This window comes from Syngnathus typhle, linkage group LG5, assembly GCF_033458585.1.
Source record: "Syngnathus typhle isolate RoL2023-S1 ecotype Sweden linkage group LG5, RoL_Styp_1.0, whole genome shotgun sequence".
Taxonomy (NCBI): Eukaryota; Metazoa; Chordata; class Actinopteri; order Syngnathiformes; family Syngnathidae; genus Syngnathus; species Syngnathus typhle.
In genome coordinates this window covers 6,337,678-6,354,670 of record NC_083742.1, presented here as the reverse complement: position 1 = coordinate 6,354,670, position 16,993 = coordinate 6,337,678, and the positions used below count along the sequence as shown (strand labels likewise).

Below are 16,993 nucleotides of genomic sequence, written 5' to 3'. Positions count from 1 at the left end.
TTTATTGTTTTAGATATAGGCAGTTTTTGTTCAGCTTAAGTCTGATTTGCTCTGACTGACTCTAGTGAGAATAAACAGATTGGAAAATGGATGAATGAATATTTTTAATCGACAACAGTTACATTATCTTCTTTAAAAACCTAAGAAGTTGTTATATCAGCGTCTTGCTCAAGGAAACCCTGACACCCAGTCAGGAAGCAGATGAGCATGCCTTTTACAATTATTATGTCTTGATCATAATTCGTCAGGAAGGAGATGAGCATCCCTTTTACAATTATTATGTCTTAATTATAATTTGCAGCAGATTGCAAGGTTTATAGAGTGGTTCATCATTTATTCTTGCATTTACAAACATAGATAGATAGAATGACCATGGCTATCATTGTAGCCATTTTTTCGGTTTGGTTTGGCAAGGAGGAATTGTCCGTCATCCTTGAATATTTTCAGAATCAACTATTACTTCAATGAATTAAAAAACACTTTTTAAAAAAATTCAATAAAGGTAACTAAATGTTTTTCCTTGTTATTTTTTGACCTGATTAGTGATGTTTATTTGGTAATAACCAAATAAGCAACAGCAATATCACCAAAGATGGAATGTTGCACTTTTTTGGCATGCTACTATGTCGACATTTTTTGACCGATTCTCATCGTTCCACCTTCCTCATTTCTGGTCGTTGTATATCATTTGATGTCATTTGGCATTATTCAATATCATTCCACAAGTTTTTATTCAGCCTGTCACAAACAGTTTCGACGGAAATTGCATTCTCTAGTTTGATGTACTTCTGAGAAAGCTTATGGTTCAACTACATGTTAATTACACCAAAGCTGCATATGTTTGATATAGATTACACTTATAATATAAATACTGATTACAATTCTTTTGTTTTGGCCCATAATGTGTTATAAAACAGAATAAATCTTAAGCAGAGATAGGACCAAGTCACACATGTGCAAGTCTCAAGTGAGTCTAAAGTCTTAACCTTCAAGTCTCCAGTAAGTCCCAAGTCATTTTCTTGGGCAAGTCAAGTCAAGTCCTTAAATAGGTCAAGTCAAGTCCAAGTCAAGTCCTTAAATAGGTCAAGTCAAGTCCAAGTCAAGTCACCTTATTATTGCAATTTTACCCGCAGAATCTGATTTTAGTAACGTGAAAAGACAAGATATAAGTAACTTTAAGTAACCATCATGTCCAATGTGTCTAACCCAGCAGACAGAAACACATTAAAGAGCATTAGAAACATTTTATGTTTCATCTGTAACATCTGGAGACACCAGAGCGCTATAAACTTCAAACGGACAAAGTTTGAAGTTGTCGTCTGGCTGTCTGAAATGTTTCTGTTGCATATCTTGCACTGTGCTGTCCGTCTTTTGCCGTCATAAAGGTAATTACGGTAGCCGAAGGTACCGCTCCCGCTGACATGTTTGTGCATGTCTGATATAAAGGGGCGTGCTTCTCCAATAAACACGTTAGGTAGGTAGAGAGGGCACGACTGATTGATTGACAGGGTAGCAATCCAATCATGACAACGCCATTCTCAGCCTGCGCTCCTACCGTGTTATCAATATTACTTTTTTAAATGTATTATTAATTTTATATTCAAACTGAAAACATAAACTAAATAACACGGAAGTTATTCAAGTAATCGTGTCTCAAGTCAAGTCAAGTCCCGAGTCTTTAACTTCCAACTCCATGTCGAGTCTCAAGTTTTTTTTATTTTTGTCAAGTTAAGCCACAAGTCATCAAAACAGCGACTCGAGTCGACTCGAGTCCAAGTCACAGTGACTCGAGTCCCCATCTCTGATCTTAAGTTAAAAAAAAAAAAAACAACATAACTTTTTTTAAGAAAATTTATATTATTGATTTAGCACCACAATCTGTAATAGAAATAAATCTGATGTCTTGTTTGTAAAGTTTAAAAGTATCCTTTTTTTTTTTTCTGCTAATGTACCCGTCCATGGTTGTATTCTGTCTGCCTTATATACAGTGAGTTCAAAGACTGTGCATGAACGTGTTGTGCATCACAAGTCAGTAACTTCCCTAACTTACAAATTTCCTCATTCTATTTTTCCCCCTCCTGTCACTTTGTCCTCGTAGTGTGTTCTCTACCTCTGGTCACTCAAGATCAACCACCCCACGACACTGTTCCTCCTCCGAGGGAACCACGAGTGCCGACACCTCACAGAGTACTTCACCTTCAAGCAGGAATGTAAGTGCAGGTCTTTCAGCCATTTAAAGGCCAATCCAATGTCCCCTCTGCTTAATTCTACCATTTATTTGCCAGATGTTCTCCAATAATTTTTGTGATTTTTCCTGTGGCAAGGGATTCTTGAACACTAAAATCACTAAAACTGCACAGGCAAATGTCTGCTCAACGTTTGGCAACCTTTTGGTGAACATTCACGACATTGAACGAACCTTGACGAGAACACAACATTTGCTGCCGGCGAAAACACATTTGTTCGCCGCACTGTGGGATAGCGGCTTAACAGCGTTAAGTGTTTCTATCCAGCAAAGTTGTCGACTTGGGTCAAGAGTCAAGTTTCAATCAATTGATTGGAGTGATTGCCTCACAGGGTTGTGCAACAACATCTTAAGGGTACTGTCCAGGCCTGTTTCATGAGTTTGCTTTTTGAAAATGATTCTCTTGATCAACTACTCAAAAGCAATGTCTGATTTCCGATGCTTAATTGTCGTTAAATTTTTAGTATTACTTGCAACAAAACTACAGCATGTCTAAGGTCTGTAGACACAAAATTCCAGGCATTAATTATATTCATCATTTTTTTGCAACATTTTGCTCCTTATTGTCATAATCTACATTTTTACAACAAAATTTACATTGAGGACAGGTCAGGACTGGAGGCAGGCTGGTTTAGCACACTCATTTTCTCTGAGTAAGTCATTTAAATTTGGGCAAAATGGAATTGTCCTGTTGAAGTATGTATTAACTGTGCTGAGTTATGCCAAGTCTCAGTAATTGCTGGAGATCCACATGGCAAAACATAATGTTTATGTTAAGAATACTGTTGGCGACAAGAAGATCCCTGCGTCATTATTCATCTGTATGGGAATGCTTGGCGTCTGGGAAGTGTTTTTTCGCCAGCATTTTACAGACAAACTATGGCTAAATGACCGGTCCTGTTATTTCTTTGCAAAACGTGTTTCATAGTCAAAATTTGCATTTTTTTCTTTTATTGATCTATTCCCTCTAAGCATAAAAACATTTCGGTGAATTTCAGGACCAGTTCTAGCGTTTTTTCCATTCAGGGTAATTTGCAGGATTATTGGAAATTCGAATAAAAATACATTATCTTTAGTATCTTTACTTTAGTTAGATCAAGGGTTGGTGCGACTTCAATTTACTATTTGCGCACCTAAAAATGTGGTAGTAGAAGTTATGGTTGATTCAAATATTTAATTACTGTCCTTTGAAATAAAAGCAGACTCATTCACCTCTTATCATATCCGTGTTTTGATGAAAACCCAAATCTTTTCATTGTATAGCAAAAATTCAGAAATTGAACAATTACTTTTGTAGGGTAGTCCATATTGTTCCAGCAGTTTACAGTTTGGGACTGCAGCATTAGAATGATTGAATACGAATTTAATGGCTACAGTTTTTCAAATATGGTGGCGGTTGCATGGTGAAAAAAGATGCACTTAATAAATTGACCAGTGTCCCTGGCCGTCTTTGTCATAAAAGTGCCGGTGAGAGCAGTGTGACACTTCATCTGCATAAGAGACTCACTCCACAGAGCCAAAGAAGCCTTTTTTGTTGTCATGATGATGAACTGTCGGAGTTCTGAGTGCTGTCAGGCGTGCTGTTGATCCTTTTCACACACTTAAACGCAATTTCAGTTGAAGCCTGTGTATTTTTGTGTGAGTTTGTGTGTCTTAATGGGACAGCACAGACAACCTTGCCAACTGCTAATTGATTTCACTCAAAGCATCTTCGCTGTTTTTTCCGCCTCCACCCACATGCAGCCTTATTTACAGACACGCAAACTGTATCTTTATGCACATCTATCTTTAGATGCTTAGGGTAACGCTCTCTAAAATGTCACTAGGCAATGTGCTTTTTGTTTTGAATGATATTGTACGAACACACACACACAGTTCAGAGGGTGCGAGTTCGATTCCACCTCCGGCCCTCCCTGTGTGGAGTTTGCATGTTCTCCCTGTGCCTGTGTGGTTTTCTCCAGGTCCTCTGGTTTACTCCCACATCCCAAAAACATGCTTGGTAGGCCGATTGAGTACTCCAAATTGCCCATGAGTGCGAGTGCGGATGATTGTTCGTCTCTGTGTGCCCTGTGATTGGCTGGCAACCAGTTCAGGGTGTCCCCTGCCTACTGCCCGATGACGGCAGGGATAGACTTCAGCACGCCCGCGACCCCCGTGGGAACAAGCCGTACAGATGGACAATTCAAGCATTTTTCTCCTGTATTTCAGATTGTCGGTTTATAGCATTACCTGGACACTAGTGTGTATGGAATGGGTGAAAACAATGTGGAAATGCCAATATGCTGGAGGGTAAAAGCTCGCAGCAACCTTTTTTCTGATTTTGGGGAAGAAAAGAACTATGAGCTTTTCATTTTTGGAACGATGAACTTAGTTAATAAAATTTCAATTATGAACTCTGAGCTCCACTAGTTCATTTTAAAAGTTTTGAACTGAACTTTGAAAAAGTTCATGTAGAAAATGAACTTTCCGCAACACTGGCGTACTGTGTACATACGTATGATACAGCATTGACATTTTGTACATGGTATGAATTACAGTCTGCAGTGCAGTGCTTGAGTCTGGTCTGATTTCAACTGGCATTATTTGTGCACTTTTGGACAACCATAATACCATATGCTGTACTGACTTTGTCCTGTCTGCTCCGGCCTGTAATGACTTTGCTTCCCCTGACCCTAATCTGATTTGCAGTGCTGTATAAGTGACACCGTGGAAGCTGTATTGAGACTCTTACTGTTAGGGAGCCATAGAAATCATTCCCAGCATCTCCTGTGAAAAAACTTTGACCATTTGTGTGTTTGTTAGGCACATTTATGGACACGTATGACTAAAGCCTCGGCCCCAAATTTCACAGTACAGCCTTCTCCATAATGTCAATGATATATCAATCATTTAACCATGCAAATTTGTTGTGCTATGTTTGTGACAGGTAAAATTAAGTATTCCGAAAGGGTCTATGACGCCTGTATGGAGGCCTTTGACTGCCTGCCCCTTGCTGCCCTGCTTAATCAACAGTTCTTGTGTGTACATGGTGGACTCTCACCAGAAATTAACTGCCTTGACGACATAAGGAAAGTAAGTATCATACATCATTGGTCACACACAATGTCATGAAAGCACACATATCGTTGGTGTTGGTCTGAAACCTCGTAAGTCAGACGTTCTGATGAATTTGAGGTTGTTTTTTTTCCCCTTCAGAAATCTGTGCTATAGGTCAAGCCATACAAATTATTGAACAACCTCAAGTGTTGAAAATTGCTTGCTCTTTCACGATGCAAAACTAATGGTTAAACAAACTTGGGATCTTGGGGGTCTCCTGAGAAGTGATAACATTGAGGATATGACGATTCCATCCGACGGCAATGATATAATGCTTGTGAACTTGTCTTTTTTAACAGTTAGACAGATTTAAAGAGCCTCCAGCATTCGGGCCAATGTGTGACCTGATTTGGGCCGACCCTGGTGAAGACTATGGCAGTGAAAAGACATCTGAACACTTCAACCATAACTCTGTCAGAGGCTGTTCCTACTTTTTCAGGTATTGAATTACATCTCCTTGGCAGTTCGTCCTCCTAATTGCAATAACAGTCTTTGGAAATCAAATTGTTCTATTAAGCACAGAATAATTGCTTACTGCTCAGTAATATTAAAACTAAATGTTCCAGTAGTTTCCTCCATCTTTTGCTATTTGGCGGCTATACCATTTGTAAACTCAGAGTTGCATAATAGTCCTGAGTTTTCCCATAAACAACATTACCACATTTGTTTCTGAATAAGTAGTGGTATTGTAGATTGCTAGAAAGACATTTGATCCCCTTCATCTGTCACAACTTTACTGGTAAAAAGCATTGCACTGAACACAACTTTTAACAAGTCAACTTGTCTTCATCTCTTTGCAGTTACTCAGCAGTCTGTGACTTTTTGGTAAATAATAACTTGTTGTCAGTAATTAGAGCCCATGAAGCCCAAGATGCAGGGTAAGTTTGTTTGCTGTTTTCTCATCTCTTTCTCTTAATATGCAATATGTCTGAGTGTTTTTGTTTTGTGACTCAATAGATATCGGATGTATAGAAAAAGTCAGACTACGGGCTTCCCTTCGTTAATTACAATCTTTTCAGCTCCAAATTATCTTGATGTGTACAACAACAAAGGTTTGTGTATATTTCGTTGACTCAGCAGTTAGTATTCTCACTCACCTAAAGTTTTAATCTTCAGACTTCATTTTCTTATGCTCTAGCTGCTGTATTGAAATATGAGAACAACGTGATGAATATTCGACAGTTCAACTGTTCCCCCCACCCTTACTGGTTACCTAATTTTATGGATGTCTTCACATGGTCTTTGCCATTCGTGGGAGAAAAAGGTATGTTGGAAAAAAACAAATGTTGGCTAATGCTGAATTCACTAAATTTACACTTCATACAATAACTGTATGTCTTACAGACTGGGCATAAATATTTTACTGTGCAGTCTGGGAAATAAAGAACAAATGTTAGCTAATACTGAATTCATTCTAATTGCTTTTGACATTGCAATTGAATGATAACATGGCTGAGTTTACACTTTATACAATAACAGTACGTCATACAGACTGGGCATGAATATTTTATTGAGCAAGAAAATCTTTTCAAAATTGCCAAACAACCACTGAATATCCTCCATTTCAAACATCCTATCAATATGAAATTGGATTTTCTACAATAACAACAACCACAACTATATTAAGAAGTAAACCAGGCATCTTTAATACTCCAGGTGTTATTGTCAGTACTAGTATGGGTAGTTGGTTTCTTATGTTAATTTGTTTGTATTCGTTTCTCTGTCAGTCCATGAGCATCTTACCAGACGTGAAATGTCACAAAAATGTAAAGGTACTTGGGATAGTGACAAAGTGACATAAAATATTTAAATCAGAAGATAATTTTTGATTAAAAGATGAGTGCATTGATATCTTGGAAGGAAATGGCACACATACTGTACAGTACGGATAAGTTTGTTCAAATGTAGTACATAAAATGACAAGAATAATTATTGCATCATACCATCTCTCAGTGTACAATATCAAATTGCAATTCTCCTGAGTCGAAACGACTCGAGCCGTTCCACTCTCAAATCAAACTGTCCTCCAATTGTTTTGTACCCCACGTTTTGAACTCCGTATTGAATCATATTTTGAGGAGAGATGCACGCCACTATTGGGTCTTAAATTAATTAAATAGTAAAGATTCAGGCAATAAACTATATGTTCACTTTAATAGATTGTGCATGCTGTTGGTAGCTGCATTGCATGTGATCTGCTAAGATTGTGGTCTTTTACAAAGATTTCAAATACCGTACACAAAGTTACAGAAACAAAGTTGTAAAAGTAGTAGACTACTGTGTATACAACATGATTTTTGCGCCCAGCGCCCACATTTTGATTTAGACATTTTGATTTTGTGTGATAATGCAAGATAAACATTTTATTGAGTTACAGAATATAAATTGATTGCTCCAATAATTTGCGGCATGCCAGGAACTGCATTAAATATATGTTTTATCATGCTAATTTGTGTTGGTAGCATTTATGTTGGTAGCATTTCAAAATTATTTACACAAGGGGAAACGTTTTCTCTACCGCCTCTCATTTTGCCTGGTCCAACCTGCCCTTCAGATGCACAACATACTGTAAATATGTCAAATTAACCATTATAATTAGTCTCAAATTTGATAAATCACAAAACATGCTAAATGAATCTGTGTGCATCAACCCTTCTCAGAAGAACAAGTGCTAAAGTGAAATGAGGGGAGATTTTGTGCATTTGGCAAATGCAGTTTTGGGCACACTCAGTTAGTAGATTAGAGTTCACATCTATTTGCATGAGCTCAAGTTTCGGCCCATTTTTGCAGATGTAAACCATTAGTAAATTAAAAAATTAATTCAAACCCTGAGAATTCTCCAAAAAATGCTGAAAAAGCTTCAATATGCCGACCTGCTAGCATTATTATTATTCCAGAAAGTATGACAGTCATATATTTGTTGTCATAAATGACATAATACCTTATTTTAGTTGGATTAATCTTCCCCCATTTCCTGTTTTTCTTTTAATACTTTTAGTACTATTGAATGCGAAAGTTAACTTGAAAATTGACGATATAATGGGCTCTAATTTCCACCATCTACAGTGACAGAGATGTTGGTGAATGTGCTCAACATTTGTTCTGATGATGAGCTCATGTCAGAGGGAGATGATCTATATGAAGGTAAGGATGCAGCTACAAAGTTATAATCACAAATGTTTACCCTCTATAACAGGGGGGGCAAAGTGAGTCCTGAAGGACCACTGTCATGCCTGTTTTCCATGTCTCCCTGCTGAGCAACCTGTTCTTCATCTCATTATACAGCAATCAGTTTTCTATACAGCATAAGTGCTCAAAAATGTACTTTTAAGAGGAAAAAAATGTTCTAATCCTCTTTTTATTCTGTTTAGACCCAATAGAGTACAGCTTGCAAACATTTGTTAATTTCTTCGAATGCCGTTGGGATTTTGTGTGGTTTTAGATTGTTAAAGATTGGAGTTGTTGAAGAAAATGCCATTCCCCTCAGCTGTCATTAGTGTCTCTCGATGCCAGTGTTGTTGAAATTGTCTTGACAAAAAGATTGTCTTCCAGGTGGCACCACAGCGATGCGTAAGGAGGTAATCCGGAACAAGATACGTGCAGTTGGGAAAATGGCTCGAGTCTTCTCAGTCCTCAGGTATGAGCCAATGAGTTTTATTCTTTGTCCTATAGTTTAGCATTTCCTCCAATGGAACCCAGAGCATGATATGCCTTGAAATGTGACAACGGACAGTTGTGGTCTTGCAAGGATCAATAAACCAAAATCAGCCAGCTTGCACATATACACTTTATAGCCATTCTAGATAACTTTTTAAAATGTGTATGTACCGTAATTTTCGGACTATAAGTCGCGGTTTTTTTTCATAGTTTGGGTGGGGGGGGGGGGGGGGGTCGACTTATACTCAGGAGCGACTTATATGTTTTTTTTCCACAAATTTCTACTTGCTCCTTAACACATCACTTACTTACAAGTATAGTTGACCACTTGTTATTTTTAGTATAGTTGATCACTTCACATGCTTTGCTATCTTTATCTTGAACATATTCAAAACATGAAAAATAGAGAGAGAAAATCAAATAAAGTAACTAACACTTTAAAGCGCCATATCCTCTGAACATGTCAGGATGACATAAAGGACGAGAAATTTGATCTATGGATTTAAAGATTTGGAGTGACACAAATGGTTTGATAATATTGTTGTTTATGTGATAGTTATTTAAAATATAGTTTATACATATCGTTGTATGGGCCTGTGGAATAATTTGAACTGCGGCGCGGCACACGGCATTGTTGACAAAGGACGATCGATGGATTTAATGAATTGGAGTGACAGATGTTTTTATAAATGTGTTATTTACGTAATAGTTTTTTTTAAATAACTGAATGTTACGTCAGGGCCATTCTCAGCTCCTCGTTTGTGTTTGTCACGTTAGCATACCTTATCGTTTAGCCTGTTGTTGCTCGTTCATGTCTGTTCTTGGTGTTGAATTTTGTTGAATAAATTGCTCCAAAATGAGACTTCTACTCCGGAGCGACTTATATATGGGGTTTTTTTTCACATTTTTGGGCATTTTATGGCTGGTGCGACTTATATTCCGGAGCGATTTATAGTCCGAAAATTACGGTATTTATAGTTGGACATTCTGTTGCAGTTTAATTACTGTTCACATGAGTACATATACAATTGGACAAAAAGTGGTCCTATAAAAAAAAGTTTTTACCCCTTGAAATGTTTAGAAGATGTTAAAAATCACCAGAAGTTCCACAGCATACACATATGGACACAAACCAAAACAAATGGTGTTTCCAAAATGTCCCTCCCAAAGTATTGGAACGGTGAGGCTAATTCTTTTATGACTTAACACATTTGGGTCTGATATAAAAAAATAACTATCAGCCAAGATATCAACATTGCCAGTTCAAAACCTTCCATTCAATCTCCCTGAAGAGCACCTTTGTTGTTTCACTTAAGTGATCTACTAATAAATTGGTTGCATCTTTGTTTAAATTGGGAGCACAAATGCAGGTTGATAGGCAACCCTAAAAATATTTGCATTTTTAATTAAATAATAATTGAACCATTACGTATATGTTTCATCACTCTGCCAAAATGCAATTCATTTGCACCTGTGTGCTTTGTGTCGTGGTCCAGGGAGGAGAGTGAGAGTGTATTAACTCTCAAAGGGCTGACCCCGACCGGAACGCTTCCTGTGGGAGTACTGTCAGGTGGAAAGCAGACATTACAGACGGGTAAGTGTGATTTTGTATCATCTGCTGGATCCTTAGTGTCTTCCTACTCTGGATTTGGTGGATTTGTGTGTGTCCGTGTGTGCGTGCGTAACAGTCTTCACAACATGGACAGAACCCAGCCCTTCACACCTATGCCAAGATGGAAGTATTTAATACTTTACTTTTACAAATATCTATCATAAGGTTTTCAGAAAAGCCTGGAAATTCCTTTCAGAAATGATATTATCAATGTCTTCTATACTCCAATATGATCCCACTAATGTGGCCAATTGATTGCAAACGAGATTTGTCAGTCAACACTCGAGTTTTGCTCAATGCTCTTGTCTCACTCAACGTCATGCATGAGATTAGAACACACAAGTTGCCACACAAGACTAAATTCCAAACCTTAGTGGTGTTCGACTTTAGAGGTTTTACATTTTTGGAAATGAAGGGAATTATTTTCTGACTTAAACAGTACAACTGTATGCCACATCGAGGATGACTGAATGAGGTCATCAACTGTTCTGCCAGTAGCTTTAAAGGGCTTTGGATCAATGCCAGCGTACTCATCACAAGAAGCACCCCCACAATTTGAAGGCCAAACCTATAGCCTATTGCCGAGAAAAGCATGCTTACCCTCTGATGGTCAGTGGCTGGTCTTACCCCCTAGAGAACATGTTGGGCGTCACGCTGTAACCCTCTGAAGACTTACAGAAGTTCTGGAGCCATCAGAAGGGAAACAACATGTTATGACCTTTAGGGAGAATGTCATTGTTCATGTCGGCCTCTTTCGCCATCCTTTCAGACCTGCTGGTCTGGAGGCAAATTTTGAGATTTGTGTGTTTTTCCCTTCTGACACATCAAGGAGTAGTTTCTTATCCAAAGATTTATGGAATTATAAACAGATTAAAAACCTCCAAGATCACCAGATATCAGATCAGGTGTAGAATATCCCCTAATAACCATAAAATATAGCATGCTTATTTAGATGAGTACTTTATTTGAAAATACATCACAATAGAATTTATGCTTACTAGGTTAGCGCTGGCTTTCTGTTACGTTTGCTCTCATGCTCACTATGTAAAATTGTTAGGCCAAGTTAAATACTTTAATACTCTAACATCATCGGAATAGGTAATCACAATTTGTACTTGTGTCTACTCAAGAAATTGAGACAATAAATAATCTGTTTGCGTGTCTAAACAAATGTTTAACATCAACAGCAGCTTTGTTTTCATTGTCCTGCGAGAATGTGCCGTGCTAATTTGTCATCGTGCCTAAACACTGTTGTGCATCTCCCAGTCTCCCTATTAGGGCCCCACTTGCTAAAGGTTTGTGCATGCAAGGGATTACTCACAATAACAGATGTAGAAACTGATCTACTAACCGAGTGCACCCAAGATCATATCTACTGCGCATTTCAGTTTGTGCATTCTGGGAGGAGCCAATGCAACTGACCCAATATATCACACACCTTTTAAACTGCTTTTTTTTTTTTTTTTATAAACTAAAAAAGGTAATTTTTTTAATTACCAGAAACAAAAAATTACATGCATAAGCTATTGAGAAATGTAATTTTGGAGCCTCATGATGATCTGACTTGGAGCCAGTCCCAAAAAGGAGTTATGCTGTATCACCTATCAGTATTTGTTCCCAAATTGTAAACACAGTCTTACACAGGAATGGCAGGCGAATCCTATTTGAATACTCAGGCCGAGTTCAATTAAACAAATGATTGATTTTATACAGTCGCTCACTTCCCCAAAATTATTGGAGCAAAGTAATTCTGTCACTTTTTGTTTTCCGCTGCAGCTTCCAAATGCATCACTCAAAACTTCATGTTATGCTTGCGGTGCTCTCCTCTTTTTATTTTTATATTTTTTAATCTATCAGACTGTGTGGTGAGCACAATACCCTCTTTTAAAATATGTAAGTCCTCCCCCATTTCATACCTTGCACTAAATATTTTCTTATTTGTAGCTGCTGCTAAGTGGCCTAAACATTAACATTTTCTATGACATTGTTGTTGGCCAACTTGACCTATATGTTTTGCCATAAGCTGACAACTGTTAATGACGTTGAGGCTTGATTTCAGTGATGTATTTGCTGGCTCTAGTATTTGCTGCATTGTAATGTCTCCCTTTTTGCCTTCTTTCCCCGAACCCCATTTTAACGTAGCTACTATTGAGGCAGCTAAAGCAAAAGGTACGCATGGCTTTTCAGTTCAGTTCTTGTGTTGTTCTCACTGTCACAATACCAATTGTACATACTGTACTATTGCATTATTCTGTAGACTGTAATTGCTGGTTACTCTTGCATTATCAGTGTCTTTTGACTTCTACTTTTGTAATATGACACTTGTACAAAGTGGAGTTTTACTATTGCAAGCCCACAGCAACAGACTTCTTCAAAGTAATATGCACTTACTGGGCACAAAAGCACAATAACTTTGTGAAATTGTGAACTGTGTAACTAAGTGAAATTAAAATCTGCACAATCTTCCAACATCCAACTACCTTTACAAATAGAGTATAATAATGATCCGTTCTAATGATCAGCAAAATGTTTATAGTACTTGTAGTCGGCAATGCGGAGAAACTGTAATTCTGTGCAGTCACATGGGTTTCTCTTGCCAGTAGTGGCTCCCCACGCAGAGAAAAGCCTATTAGTACTTTGCTAAGACCTGGGACATCCCTTCCCAGGCTATTTTCAGCAGCTAATCCTGTTATGCCATTTTGGTGTTGCTCGATTGTCTGCCCCTCTTGGTTGGTTTGTGCAGTAACAAGCTACAAATCTGCGGGGTCAAACACTAAATGGAGGAGATGCACATTACACAGAGACAAGGTGACATTCGTTCCGGTGGTTTCTAACCAAATGCGTTCACACTTAGGTTATTATTACTACAATTAAGCTATCACTTTATGATAACCGTGTTATTTAGTGGTCGTAAAATACATTAGGGATTGTGTAGGAATTATGCAATGTTTACAATACTGTGTCTCCAATATTCACACTCGCACTCTTTTCTCTGCTTTATTCACATGAAAACACACCGGTTACTGTTACAAATATGATTATATGTATTTATAGGAAAAGTAGCAACAATGCACATTGTAATCCAGTATGCATTATGGATGTCAGCTTTTCCGTTCCTCGTCTCGAATTTAAATTCCTTTCTATTATGTTCATGTTTTTGGCTTCATTCGCATCTAATCACTAGCAGTCTTTCTTCACAATGGAACTAGCACTACTTTCACCTTAAATGTCGAAATCCAAGCACAGTCATGATGGAACAGAAAGAGTTTTTCAGAAATGATTAAACAGTAGAACTAGTAAGTGAGAAAGATAATGATAATAATGAAAAAGTTCAATTTAAAAACCCAAAATATTAATACCGTGATTTTCGGACTATAAGTCGCGGTTTTTTTCCATAGTTTGGGTGGGGGGGCGACTTGTACTCAGGAGCGACTTGTATACATATATATGGTTTTTTTTTTCACTTTTTTGGGCATTTTATGGCTGGTGCGACTTATACTCCGGTGCGACTTATAGTCCGACAATTACGGTACTGTGCATACAGTACATATAAACGTATAGACATTGATACAGTATACTATTATTATCATAAATTGCTTGTCCTGCCGTGGTTACGCTAAAGATTGCCGAGATTCGTCAAAGTTACAGATATCTGATAGTGCAAGAGAGCTGTTAAACATAAAAAAAACTCAGCATGTTTTTTTTAGATAACCCCTTGACTGTTTGCTGCCATTATAACTTGATGCTATATGAATCACTCAATATTTTGTCAAACAATTCTTCACAAGTTTGCCTTTCGTTTACTCACCTTTTCTGTCTGGTTTCCATGGCTGTTTCGGGACACGACCGTAAGTCAACCGAGCATGAGATTGTCATAGTTTGTCCCTCAGGTGTTTGGAGTCTTCCAACTTATTGTGCATGTGTCGTATTTACTTCCCATTTGTGCTGTGTTAAGCCATAACTGTGTTGTGAATAAATTCGACAAAGACAAGCAGAAGAGCATGGTGCACAACTGCAGCCACTCGAGTAGCTTTCTTAAAACAATGTGTGTGGCTTTTAGTCATTTTGTTTTCTCTTTCCTCTTCCCTTCAGCCATCCAAGGCTTCTCTCCCACGAGGAAGATTCGTAATTTTGAGGAGGCACGCGGCCTGGACAGGATAAATGAAAGGATGCCACCTCGCAAAGATGGCCAGCAGCCGGATGGCACGACCATCAATACCAGCGCATCTAACAAGAACGGCACTGATGGATAGGCCTTAGAACCCACACCCTTGCCTCCCGACTCATCCCCACCAATCACCCTCCTCCTCACTTTTCTATCCCATTCATCCCACTGTTTGTCTCTTCACCCAAAACCACCTGTCAATCTTCTGCGTGCATGCTGTCTTGGACGGTGGGTAAAGGAAGCAGACACGGTGGTGGGTGGGGGGGGGGGGGGAAGAGACCACTCTGCTAGCAAAGGCTTCTCGGGGAAAACAAGCAAACAATCCTGGGGAGGGGGGGTGGTCTTATTTATTAAATGAATATGTTAGAGGTGATGGAATGAAGACATTTTGCAGTTGTTCAAACTTTTACTGTACACTGAAGTCCATGCTTATACTTGTCACAGTCATGCAGGTTAGATGAAAAGAGACACAATTATACATGCTTTATGCTTTAGCTTCATTAATTTTTTTTTGGGGGGGGGGGGTGTTTGTTTTGTGTGTTGTAACGTGTGTGGCAACAAAAAAGTTCAAATATGAATTCTGTAGCCGCAGCGGCTCTTTGACGGTTTTGTGAGGTACACTGCTTATAGATGGTGGAGGGTAAAAGTACCATTTTATATTTTAGGATGAAATGTGATGTCTTATGAAAGCTATGGGAGCGGTTAATTAGTATTTGGTTCTCTCTGAGTAACATGTATTATCATTTGTGAATGAAACTGTTTTAGATAATATGCTTTGTGTGCTGTAGACCTAATAGTTGTTGACATGACGGCAGCTCGGACGCTTGCTTTCACCTAAACCAAATTAGGGGATGTACAGTACAGTACTACACAACACAACACACGTCACCGCAATCCTCCCCCATCCTGGAAGGAAGCACACATCAAGAAACTGTATCAAGACAAACCAGTTTAAACAAAAGAGGACACTTTTGCCCAAGAAGCAGAGGAGCCACGGGGCATCCTCACCCACTCACTCATTAAAACAGACTTTTATTAATTGCTGAAATATTTCAGTATTTAAAAGAAATACAGCAGGTTAGCGGCTGCTTTATCAAATGCGTTTTTAGGTCTTTTTGTTGCTTTACTAAAGCTGTATAAATGTCCCCATCTACTTTTAATTATTTAGTATGCAGATATGTTCGCTTTTTCTAAAAAAAAAAAAAAAAAGTGACTACTCTGGAAAAAAAAATGCTTCTAAATGACTGCAATATATTGTATGGATGGAGACCCAATAGGCCGCTGCCGTTACCACACTTCTGACTTGGGCTTAGTGCCACTGCAGTCGATTTTTGGCTCACTTGCCTCACGCATGTTCCTTTTTACAAACCGGAGTGGGAGCCACTTAGTAGTCGCTGTGATTTCCTGGTGTTTGTGAAGTTTTCATGTGGCTTGGCTCAGAATTTAGCTCTAACCACCTTCACTTATCTTCATTGGCACCCAAACAACCCTTTAAGACTTGCTTTTTACCTTTTGATAGAGCAACAACGGAGGAGGAGTTGGGCCACTTATATGTGCAATATACTATATATATTTTTAAAGGGAAAATAATTCTGATTTTAGTAAGATTTTTTTTTCCTCATATACTGTATATACAATGCTCTCTTTTTTTGCAGGTTTGTTCATATGTGACCCAGAGCCTCCTCTCTCATTTCAACTGGTGCTGTTATATACCCAATGCTTAGTTTCTGACAAGTCATGGTGGTGGAGCTTTAGTGAAAAAGTATGCTATTTCCTTAAGAAAAAATGTTATTTTATTTCATTGAAATAGTTGTGTGCACTCGTGCCATGCCACTCTGGACACGCTTGAAGATCTGTATGTGTGTGGAAGGCAAACAGAGTCAAGCCATGCAACATTTTTGAATGAGAGTTCCAAAGTCAAGTAATGTACTTTGTTCAAATGTACACATTTCAGTAAGACCCCAAAGTATTGCGTTATAAATTATTGTTTATTTAATGTTTCTTTAAAAAGTAAGGCTTTATTGGGTGGTCCACGCAGTATACAGACCTGTTCAGTCTTATACTGTACATAGCTTGCAGAATGTAAAAAAAAAAAAAAGAAAAACTGCTAACAAAGAATATTTTAATGGTGAAAGTGTACCGTGCGTATCATGCAAGGCCATGAAATCTTATATGTAGATGTATCACTTAAAAGATAATAAAATATTGTTTTACTTCA

The 16,993-nt window shown here is 38.2% G+C and overlaps 1 protein-coding gene across 3 annotated transcripts in view; it reads left to right on the top strand.

The window, feature by feature from the left end:
* ppp3cca (protein phosphatase 3, catalytic subunit, gamma isozyme, a) overlaps positions 1 to 16,993 on the top strand; it is a 31,883-nt gene extending 14,890 nt beyond the window's left edge. The window contains exons 4-14 of one of the 3 annotated variants that reach the window (XM_061277629.1): positions 2,099 to 2,210; positions 5,172 to 5,317; positions 5,641 to 5,780; positions 6,142 to 6,219; positions 6,299 to 6,393; positions 6,480 to 6,605; positions 8,408 to 8,485; positions 8,894 to 8,978; positions 10,495 to 10,592; positions 12,753 to 12,779; positions 14,712 to 16,993. In XM_061277629.1, the coding sequence (XP_061133613.1) occupies positions 2,099 to 2,210; positions 5,172 to 5,317; positions 5,641 to 5,780; positions 6,142 to 6,219; positions 6,299 to 6,393; positions 6,480 to 6,605; positions 8,408 to 8,485; positions 8,894 to 8,978; positions 10,495 to 10,592; positions 12,753 to 12,779; positions 14,712 to 14,863 (1,137 nt within the window). In that variant the 3' untranslated portion in view covers positions 14,864 to 16,993. Of the gene's footprint in view, positions 1 to 2,098; positions 2,211 to 5,171; positions 5,318 to 5,640; positions 5,781 to 6,141; positions 6,220 to 6,298; positions 6,394 to 6,479; positions 6,606 to 8,407; positions 8,486 to 8,893; positions 8,979 to 10,494; positions 10,593 to 12,752; positions 12,780 to 14,702 lie in introns of all 3 variants that reach the window. The other 2 variants (XM_061277628.1, XM_061277630.1) reach the window with 2 other exon arrangements.